The sequence below is a fragment of the Sinocyclocheilus grahami genome, unplaced genomic scaffold, assembly GCF_001515645.1.
Source record: "Sinocyclocheilus grahami isolate Dianchi unplaced genomic scaffold, SAMN03320097.WGS_v1.1 scaffold580.1, whole genome shotgun sequence".
Taxonomy (NCBI): Eukaryota; Metazoa; Chordata; class Actinopteri; order Cypriniformes; family Cyprinidae; genus Sinocyclocheilus; species Sinocyclocheilus grahami.
In genome coordinates, this window is record NW_015505759.1 from 73,437 (window position 1) to 84,778 (window position 11,342).

The window sequence follows — 11,342 nt, forward strand, 5'->3', positions numbered from 1 at the left end:
GATGTTGTTGTTGGGTCTTTTGTGACCTCTTGGATGAGTCATCGCTGTGCTCTTGGGGTAGTTTTGGTCGGCCGGCCACTCCTGGGAAGGTTCTCTACTGTTCCATGTTTTTGCCATTTGTGAATAATGGCTCTCACTGTGGTTCGCTGGAGTCCCAAAGCTTTAGAAATGGCTTTATAACCTTTTCCAGACTGATAGATCTCAATTACTGTCTTTCTCATTTGTTTCTGCATTTCTTTGGATCTCGGCATGATGTCTAGCTTTTGAGGATCTTTTGGTCTACTTCACTTTGTCAGGCAGGTCCTATTTAAGAGATTTCTTGATTGCGAACAGGTGTGGCAGTAATCAGGCCTGGGTGTGGCTAGAGAAATTGAACTCAGGTGTGATAAACCACAGTTTTAACAGGGGGGCAAACACTTCTTCACACAGGGCCATGTAGTTTTGGATTTTGTTTCCCCTTAATAATAAAAACCTTCATTTAAAAACTGCATGTTGTGTTTACTTGTTATCTTTGACTAACATTTAAATTTGTTTGATGATCTGAAACATTAAAGTGTGACAAACATGCAAAAAAATAAGAAATCAGGAAGGGGGCCAACACTTTTTCACACCACTGTATATATACATACATACATGCATGCATACATACATACATATAATAACAATAAATAGAATATCACATTTATGTATTTAACTTTAAATTATATTAAATATTATTATTCTATTGTCTCCATCCATCCATCTCTGCACAGACAAGCTTATTTTTCTTACGATTTTGAGGTAAATTTAAATATAATAAATTTAAAAAGAAATACAAAATCTTTAATATATATTTAATATTAAATATATGTATATTTCATTTAAATGTAAATATTTATAAAATGACACAAATAGCCAGGTTTAGTGAGATTCACTCAGTAAACAAAACAAGAAGATAAATATTGGACTATCAGTATACACAAAAGTAAATATTACGCAATTTATTGGCATATACATAGAAAATTCCAGTTTTTACAAATCAGATTTATCAGATTTATTGCCTGGTTCTTTTGGTATTATGTTGCTTTTTGTTGTGATTGTGTTGTTAATCTCAGCCTGATAATAGTACTGCTTTTGGATCCAGCATAGACTTGTACTATATATTCCGCATAGGATCAATGCAGAACTTGTAACCCTTGTAACTGGTGCAAAGAATGTCCCTCAGCCGGGTCTTTTAATTGCTTTTCTACATAATGAGTGTTGTGTTAAGTTGTCATGAGTGATTTATTGTTTAATGATTGTCTTCCTCACTCCGTAGGGCCGGTTCTGTGTACCTCTGCTGGATTCAGCCCAGACCAGGAGGGTTGTAGTGTCTCTCAATGTAGATAAAGCCCTTAAAGAAGGTGAGTAGTCCTGCTAGCAGGATGCATGGAGACCCCAACAGTTTCTAGTGGACTAAAACCATTCTGTTTTTACCGTTTGAACTGTTATTTTTTGATTTGTGAATACATTGTGTTAGCCTGTGACATCAGTGAGTAAACAGGAAATAGTTATCCGGTGAAATCGGCACCCTATGAGCATCTATGGTGTGACTCATAACTAGTCCTTGTTTGATCAGTGATTGCTGTGAAATTCCTGTCGGGTTGTTCTGATGGTGAGGAAAATAATTTGTTACTGACCGAAGCGTCTTACAGATCCGCCATTTGTAGCTTCGCTCTCTGAAGGGACATGTTTCATGTTAAAATCTTTCATTCATGGCGATCATTTTAATAGGACAAAGAGGGTGTGAAGTGTGTCAGCTTGCCAAAGAGAGAGAGGGATGATGGGATCCGTCAGTCCCCTCTGTCACAATGATGCTGCACTGAAAAACACAAAAGTGTTTGTCTTGGCTGATGATGAAATCCTTGCCTGCTTTCTTCACTGTTTGAAACTCTAGAACATGTGTCATATATATCATCAATGATAATATTCTAATTGTTGTTTAAACGATAAGCAATTTGAGATTATCAAGTATATCGCAAAAACCAAACGTGGACACACCCAGAGAGTGCATGCATACACTACGTGATGCAGGTTAGACTACTGCACGAGCACATTTAGAGTTCACACTTTCACTGCATGAGTTCATGAGTCTATTAATATACATTTAGAATTCCCCCAAAATTCAAGATAAGGGGGCAAATATGCCTCGTATGACTTTTATATGTATTTTATATTTATATCGTCTGATATAGTTAATATCATACAAAGAGTACAGTTTTTTTTCTCCAAATATCAGTATGATTACAAATGTGATGTTGATTTTATAAAACAGTCCAATAAACAAGAAATTAATATTAATTGACTTTTTAGACTCAAGTTCCTGTTTTTGCTCTATTTCGTCAAGGAAAATAATTTCAAACAAAGCCACAGCAGAACTGTTTTGTGTCTCTGAGCAACACACAACAGTGTTTCGTTACTGAGTCAATCAGGCGTTGAACGAATCAGTTGAATGAATGACTCAATGACTCACTTATGCAGTGATTTGCCGCAACCTACTGGCGATTTTAGGTTTATATTTAAAGTATTTTCCCCTTTTTTTTTTCTCAAAATCATTTCAAATATCACTATTGAACGTTTTGTTTTTAAATCATCAAAACATTATTTATGCATTTGTAACTGCAGGTTAAATGCATTAATTTCCTGCATTAAAGGTGCAGTAAGCGATTTCTGAGAAATGCAGATGCTGTGCCACCTCTGCACTGCAAACACACATTTTGTTGATACTGATTTCATTTGATTGGTAACAGCCCTATAGTGTCTTACTATTTAAATTTATTGATTCAATTTAAGAATTTGACACAAAAAATGATGCATACATTTAATTAGGTTAGAAAAAATGGCCTTATAAAGAAAAAAATCTGTTTAAACTTGAATCACTTTAAAAGTGAATTTCTGTTACTCCTGCAAACAAATCACCGCACCGAATATGAAGAATATCAAAAGCTTTGGGAGTCCAGCTGTCTTTCTTTTGTAGAACACAAATAGAGATGTTTTGAAGAATGTTCAGCTGCTCTTTTCTAATCCGTAAAATCAAGCTCCAAAAACGAGAGGAAAAAAGTACCATGAAACTCACGGAAGGCAATGGGATAGGTTTTATTTGCCCTCCTGCGCAGCTCTCAAATCTCATTTGTGTCTCTTTGTTGTCCTGTTTTCAGCTATTTCAAACATGTTAAATTTAACATATGTCTGACGTATGCCTGACATATGAAATAATAGACAGAAAACCTCATATTTTGAAGTAGAGCTGTTCACTAAAACTTTAGACAAAAAATATATATATATATAAAGCAAATCTTAAAAAAAGTTTACAGATGTGTTTTTTGGTGGCTATTATGGCTTATGTATAGCTCATGTACCAGAAAGAGATATGAGAATACGAAGCTCATACTCGAGGAGGAAAAGATTAAAAAAATGGCCCAAACTGAATACACAGTTTGGTGCAGATGCTGATATTTTCGTGCACAAGTAAGATGAAATTCTGACAGCTTGTAATGTAAATCAATGAGATATTTATAACAGTATATCAGACTATTTATTTACATAAAATGATATAAATATCAGTCGTCACTCTATTTCTCCAAATAATATGTCTTTGTAAGATCATATTTAAAAGCTTAGTTTTATGATCAAAACATAGAAGGCATGTAGTAGATTGTGTTCAACAGGTTTATTTTTAGCAAAGTTTTGATCATGTTGATTATTTTGATGCCTTAGATAATTGTGTATCGAATATGATACAGTAGGCTTTATAGAGTTAATTCCTGTGTTTTTATAATGTCTTGTGTCATTAAATGTAAAATATATCTTAACCGAACATGACATACCAAGTTTAAAAATTGAGGTTTGAATGAGATTTGGGAGCTGCTGTGGAGGGTAAGATTTGTATAGTTTATAACACGATTTCAGTCTGTTCCTCTCACACAGCTATTATATAACAGCAGAAGATTTGGAATTAAGTGCTCAAGGTTTTTGAGCACTATGTAGTCGCAATGTGCTTTCATTGTTTATGCTGTTCCTTTCCATACAAAATATCTCCTTTTGTGTTTCATGGAAAACTAATTTGACATCAGAATGAGTAAATGATGGCTGTTTTTATTTTTGGGTGAGCTATCCCTTTAAATGCTCTGTTATTGTTTAGAGGTGAATATTGAACATGTGAAATCCATCAGCTCAGCACACAACAGCGTCAGAGGTATTTTCACCTTTGATCTCTGTCAGTCACAAGACCACCTTTGTGTTCCAGCGCTCAGACTGGCTGGATTTCTTTGGTAAATCACAGAGCTTTAGAGTCCAGGAGCAGATCACAGAACAGTTTCAGAAAGCAGCTGGGGTCTCCTACAGCAGCAGTCTCAAAAGTAGGCCGATTATGGACTCAGAATGTATGAATGTCATTGCATTAGATATTAAGTTATAAAATCAAGTCTCTATATCTGTATTCAAATGCTGAAAAGTATTGTTCTCTTTCATAACTTTTTGTCATCATTTTTGCTCAGTGACATTTAATCAGCTGGTGCTTTGGTCATTTTTAAGTGGATATACAATACAGTGTAAAGTCAGTTCAGAATATTCACCCAAAAATGAAAATTTGCTACAAATGTACTCACCCTCAGGCCACCTAAGATGCAGATGAGTTTGTTTCTTCATGGGAACAGATTTGGAGAAATGTAGCATTACATCACTTCTCACCAATGGATCCTCTGCGGTGAATGGGTGCCGTCAGAATGAGAGTCCAGACAGCTGATAAAAACATCACAGTAATCCACACGACTCCAGTCCATCAATTTACATCTTGTGAAGTGAAGAGCTGCGTGTTTTTAAGAAACTCAGTATGTGAACAATAGAAGTCAGAGGAAAGTTCCCACCATAATAGAAAAACAAACGTGTGTTTCTAGCAAATTCTCATTTTTGGGTGAACTGTTCATTGAAGTGTTCTTGTGCTATCTATCTTTTAAATAAATTACACCTTAAAAATCAATATGCTTTCAATATTAGAATAATAATAATAATAATAAAAACAACAATAATAATAAATATTATCTAATGCAGTGACATTCACAATCAAATATTTGTAAGTGTGACTTGAATGCCCAGATACTGTGGCCACTATATATATTGAAAATAAAAATAGGAACAGCTCTTTTGACCACTCCAGGTTGCCAGCCGCCATTATTTGGACAGTCGTGAGTCAGAAGGGTTATAATCAGTGCTTAATTTGTAAATTATGAGGTCCCGGAATAGGCATGGGCCGGTATGAGATTTTGACTGTATGATAACCTTAAGCAAAAATATGACGGTATCACGGTATTGTTGTTACAGCTTACCGTTGTTACAGCTCATGACATTTTGGAAAATGATTGCATTGCAACACAGTTTGTGCAAGTCCAGATCAGAGATCGGCTGCAATAAAACAATAAACGGGCACTTATTTTTCATTGTTTGTTCAGCTTAAGTGATCTAAATGGCCGTCCTGGCGAGTATCCTCCTTAGCACAGTAGGTTCCTAAGTGTAAACAGGTAAGAAAGAAAACGCATGTGTAACAGTATGGATCCGTGCATTCGGTCTTGTGTGAACAGCCTCATGTGAGCAGCCGTTCACATGTCTCGTCTTTTGCGCGCTGAAGTTTATTTCAAATGTAGATGTGCAGCAAGCGTGCTCATAATATGAGATTTTTCATGAAATAGATGCACGCTACAGGTCAGCATGAACGTCTTTCATTGGCGCGTGAGGAGGGGGATCCGCCAAAATGAGGTGCCGGATCGGATTTCGGAGGATAACAAATTAAGCCCTGGTTATAATATCTCTCTCTCTTTGTCTGCAGTGTTGCTGTTTTAATTTTGGAAAGGCTTGAGAAAACAATTGCTGTCTCTGACAGTGCAGTTTTTCCTGTCTTATTATCTGTCTCTCACTCTCTGTTGGAGTGTGTGGGTGGAATGACATTATAACACTAACTGCATCCATCAAACAATCCATCAAATATCTTTGACCTCAGTACACAAACACACGTTTTTTTATATTATGTTGGAAACCTTCCATTGACTTCTTTTGTTTATATACTGAGCTAATGATATTTTTCTATTTTTATATAACCCTCACACAAACTGTGCTGTTTTTGTTGTGTTTAAGACATTTTGTTTGATTTTAAACTGTTTTGTAGGTGATTTCATGTTATTTATATGCATCCAATATTTGCCAGTGTCTTTTTATATCTCTACAATGCTCTTTGTCTGCGTTCTGAGTGCATACTTCATCTGATAAATTAGATTACAAAAGTGCTGTGAAATGTGCTATGACGCTTCATATTACATTACAGCATTTTGCTTTTCTTTTTTTTTTAAAGAGTCACTTGCTGTATTGGAATGACATTATAACACTAACTGCATCCATCAAACAATCCATCAAATATCTTTGACCTCAGTACACAAACACACGTTTTTTTATATTATGTTGGAAACCTTCCATTGACTTCTTTTGTTTATATACTGAGCTAATGATATTTTTCTATTTTTATATAACCCTCACACAAACTGTGCTGTTTTTGTTGTGTTTAAGACATTTTGTTTGATTTTAAACTGTTTTGTAGGTGATTTCATGTTATTTATATGCATCCAATATTTGCCAATGTCTTTTTATATCTCTACAATGCTCTTTGTCTGCGTTCTGAGTGCATACTTCATCTGATAAATTAGATTACAAAAGTGCTGTGAAATGTGCTATGACGCTTCATATTACATTACAGCATTTTGCTTTTCTTTTTTTTTTAAAGAGTCACTTGCTGTATTTACTTCAAGTATTTATGGCTACCTGAACAGAAACACCTTCTGTATATAATTACTCAATCAATAAAATGGATTAAAACTTTTTAGCAGAGGCGTGCAAGCCGAATCGGAGCAATGCCAGTCAAGACTAACCGATTTCTAAGGTTTCTAGGCTGTTCTAGGTGGTTGCTAGGTGATTACACTCTAGTCTTCAAGTTCTGAGAGGTTTTAAGTGTGTTGCTTTGCAGTTGTTAGGGTATTGTAGGTGGTTGCTAGGGTGTTACTAGGTAGCTTGTAAGGATTCTAGGGTGTTCTGGGTGGTTGCTAGATGACTGCATATTAGTCCAAATGAAAAGAGCTCACCCTCAAGTTCTGAGAGGTTTCAAGTGTATTATTCTGCAGTTGCCAGAGTGTTCTATATTGTTGCTAGGGCATTGCTAGATGTTTTCTAAGGTTTCTAGAGTGTTCTGGGTGGTTGCTGGGTAATTGTATACTTGTCCAGATCAAAAGAACCCACCTTCAAGTTCTGACAGTTTTTAAGTGTTGCCATGCATTTTTTTTAAGTTGTTCTAGGTGGTTGCTAGCGTGTTGCTAAGCAGTTTCTAAGGTGATCTGAGTGTTTGACTTCACACAAAGTTGATGTTCCATAACTAATATCGTCCTCTGATCAGGTTTCTCTGCATGACAAATGCACCTGGACCATTAGCTGCGTAACTGCATTACTGACCCAGGATCAGGTGTCACTGATGATGATGTTTTTCGTGATGCACACTTCCCGTAGACCAGCCTGATGGGCCAGAGATAGAGAATGGAAGACTTTAATGACTAATTCCTATATGTATTTTTTTGCTATTGAGCGGGTCATGGACAGAGAAGGTCATGTGACAGTGACTGGAATGGAATACTAGTCAGGGCTATTATAGTTAACTAAAACCATAATAACATTTTTTGAGTACTTTTTAAGTATAGAAATATAACATTTCAGCTCTATAAAATACTTCACCGTGCATACTGCCTTTTATTTTTGAAAAATAGTATATGAAACAGACTGCATTATGCAACTTTATTCATTTCAGACAATATTTTGCTATATTGTTGTCATGTGACATTGTATGTTTAATTCAGATTATTTATTTTAAGCAAAAATGTTACATTTTGGCCTATTAATCAAATAAATGAGTGATTATTCCATGCATTCATAGAGTTTGCATAATATTTACATCCTATACATACTGCAAAAACAGTAAGAGTGGTATGCAATTTCTTGTTTAACCCATATCTGTGTTAGATGTGTTGGATATGTGAAATCATACAGTCTTTCAAGTATGTTTTAGTGGTAATGGACACTTTTGAATACATCTGCAGCGCAAATGTTGTTATCAGACGCCCTGCTGGGTGTTTATACACACTGATGACGAAATCCCATCAGCACCAATGTCACACGCCATAAAGGATCGGCTGAATGCAGTTGTTTGGCATCCAGTTTGACTCATCTGTGCTGTCAGAATCTGATAAATGGACCAAATTCAAAAAAGAAAAGAGATCACGTGGAAGCATATGTGTGGTAGTTTGTGGTTTTCTGGACCATGATGATTCAAGCTTTAAATACTTCAGAACACTTTCTCTCGTTTTGTATTCAGCCGGTGCTTTTAGCAAAACTGTGCTTCCTGTAAACAACCTGAATGACTCGACTCCCATTATTCAGCCATCCTTAATTACATTTTTTTTTTGGATTTCGTTCATGGTTGCTTAATCCATGATCAGCTAAACTGCAGTAGGAGTCTAATGATAGACCTTATTATTGAGTCCAGAACAGAGAAGTTCCTGTAGAGGGAGAAAGTTATACTGACATTTAAAGGTCACCTGCTGAGATTTGTGAGGAATTTTCATTGAATGACCAGAGGAAGATTTACAACTTGTATAATTTTTATGTCTTAAAGGTCTGTGCTGTACATTTTGCGTATGGCTCTGGTCCTTCCTTAAATGTAAGTCTGGGCTGTTTTTTTTTTTTTTTTTTGTCCATCAGGAGAAAATCGCACCATAGATGTCTCATGCGTTATATTCCAAGTCTTTTAATAACGTTCGGTGAAAAACAGACAGCTTTTTAATAATTATTCACTGAAAATCAGTAGTTTTGGTAAGTCAGTAAGGTTTAATTAATATTTTAGTACATGTTAATTATTGCACGAAACACCGACCAGGCTATTATTGGCAATTTCTCGTTTGCTGTCAGAAAGTCAAACGGGATAGAAAAGAACACATTGGTGAGTAAATAATTATTTTTTGTTTTTTTTTTTTTTTTGTCCATCAGGAGAAAATCGCACCATAGATGTCTCATGCGTTATATTCCAAGTCTTTTAATAACGTTCGGTGAAAAACAGACAGCTTTTTAATAATTATTCACTGAAAATCAGTAGTTTTGGTAAGTCAGTAAGGTTTAATTAATATTTTAGTACATGTTAATTATTGCACGAAACACCGACCAGGCTATTATTGGCAATTTCTCGTTTGCTGTCAGAAAGTCAAACGGGATAGAAAAGAACACATTGGTGAGTAAATAATTATTTTTTGTTTTATGTTTCTATGAACATCCTAGCATCATAGTGACAAGTTTTTAATTGTATTTAGTTTTTACTTAAAATTTTTTTGTTTTCATATTTATTTTGCTTTTATTTTTTTAATATATTTTTTTATCAATTAAATTTTTATTCCGTTTTAATTTTGTAAATATTATGTATTATATTTAAATATAATATTATTATATTATATTTAAATATGTATTATATATAAATATAATATAATATATTATTATTATATTATATTATAAAAAATATATTAATATTCGTTAATCATTGTAGTCCATTTATTCTGACTTAATTGTATACAAATAATATATTTGTTGATGCATGCATTTAGCATAAATTGTTGATGATCATGTGCAAAATTATGCCATTTTATATCCAGAAGTCTGTATTTGTTGCTTTATCTGGTTCTTTTTCTTTCCTTTTTTGACAAGTTTTTATTTGGTTTAATTTTTACCATTTTTATATTTTTTATTATTATTATTATTATTTTTATATATATATATATATATATATATATATTGTATCTATTTTATATTATATTTTTTGCTATATCAATTATTATTATTTATTTATTTATTTATTTTTTCCTGCAGTCACAATGAGACAGAATTTTAGGAGGGTCGTGTCACTTAATAAGCAGAAGATGCTTAAAGGAAACAGCACTAGAACAGTGTCAGCGGCACTTCCTGACGCCCAGCTGGGGAAAGTCAGCACATTTTATGAGGTCACTGTGGCTATAAATAGTGCTACCTCAGCCGGGAGGGAAAATGCCTGCAAACCAAGTTTTCAATAACTGCTGCACAAAGGGTGTCACTAAAGAGTATTCAGCTCCAGATCGGCTTGTTTTGACTGTGTGAGTGGTTGTGGTGGGGGAAGGATCTTAGCGTCATTAGAGGACCGTTGCAGTCATTGCTAGTGCCATCACATTCATGCCATCTGCCACCTGCTTTTGTGTGTGTATGTTTGAGGAGTGGTTTGTATTTCTTTACTTTTTTGCATTTAGCGTAAATAATTGATGCTAATGTGCAAAATGATGACAGTTTTATTTCTATCCATCCATATGAATTTGTTGATTTATCTAGTGGCAAGACAAACGGCAGATTCTAGGTATTCATTTACACCCAATAAATACAGTGTTGCTGATTAGCTTGATTTGCTCATGACTGTATTATTTTTGGTTCTCTGTTGACAGCAGGATGTTGTGTGCTTTATCATGCAGATAAAAAGCAGTGAAGCGAAGACATCTGCTAGCCTCATCGACTTATTTTTGTAATAGTATGTGAAATGTAGTATGTAGTATTTTTAACATTTTAAACAGCTATATTATCACTTGACCACATTGCATGTTTAACTGAGAGAGTGACATCCAGTTAGGATCTTGGAAATAAATGTCATAAATGGTGGTCGCATTGCATTGTGGGATAAGGCATTCTGCACAGTATGCACTGGTTCTATACTAAATGCTGGGGATTCTGAAATATTGGTAAAACCGATTGTTTTCTGTTTTAATCAGTGACTTTCTCTCCCTGCAGTGCTTGACTACAGCTATCGGGACTATATTCTGTCGTGGTACGTCCCCTTGAGTCGGGATGAGGGCCAACTCTATCAGATGTTGTCTGAGGACTTTTGGGAAATGACCAAACAGCTGCGAATGCGTCTTTCTGAGGTGGATGTGGTCAACCTGGTCTGTAACGACATGGTCAAGACCCTCCACACGCACTTCTGTGACCTTAAGGCTGCTAACACAAGGTGAGACACACAGCGCTACTAGTGGTTCACTGTTACGGAGGATAAGATTGTTATTGTTATTGGTAAGAAATGTTTCTTGAGCATCAAATCCGCATATTAGAATGATTAGGATCATGTGACACTGAAGACTGGAGTAATGATGCTGAAAATTTAGCTTTGCATCACAGGAATAAATTACATTTTAAAATCTATTCAAATAGGAAATAGTTCTTTTAAATTGTAATAATATTTC

At 34.9% G+C, this 11,342-nt stretch overlaps 1 protein-coding gene across 1 annotated transcript in view; it reads left to right on the top strand.

The window, feature by feature from the left end:
- Positions 1-11,342, top strand: part of snx25 (sorting nexin 25) — an 80,606-nt gene that overhangs the window by 6,942 nt on the left and 62,322 nt on the right. The window contains exons 2-3 of the mRNA XM_016240082.1: positions 1,298-1,382; positions 10,894-11,110. Coding sequence (XP_016095568.1) covers positions 1,298-1,382; positions 10,894-11,110 — 302 coding nt within the window. The remainder of the gene's footprint in view (positions 1-1,297; positions 1,383-10,893; positions 11,111-11,342) is intronic.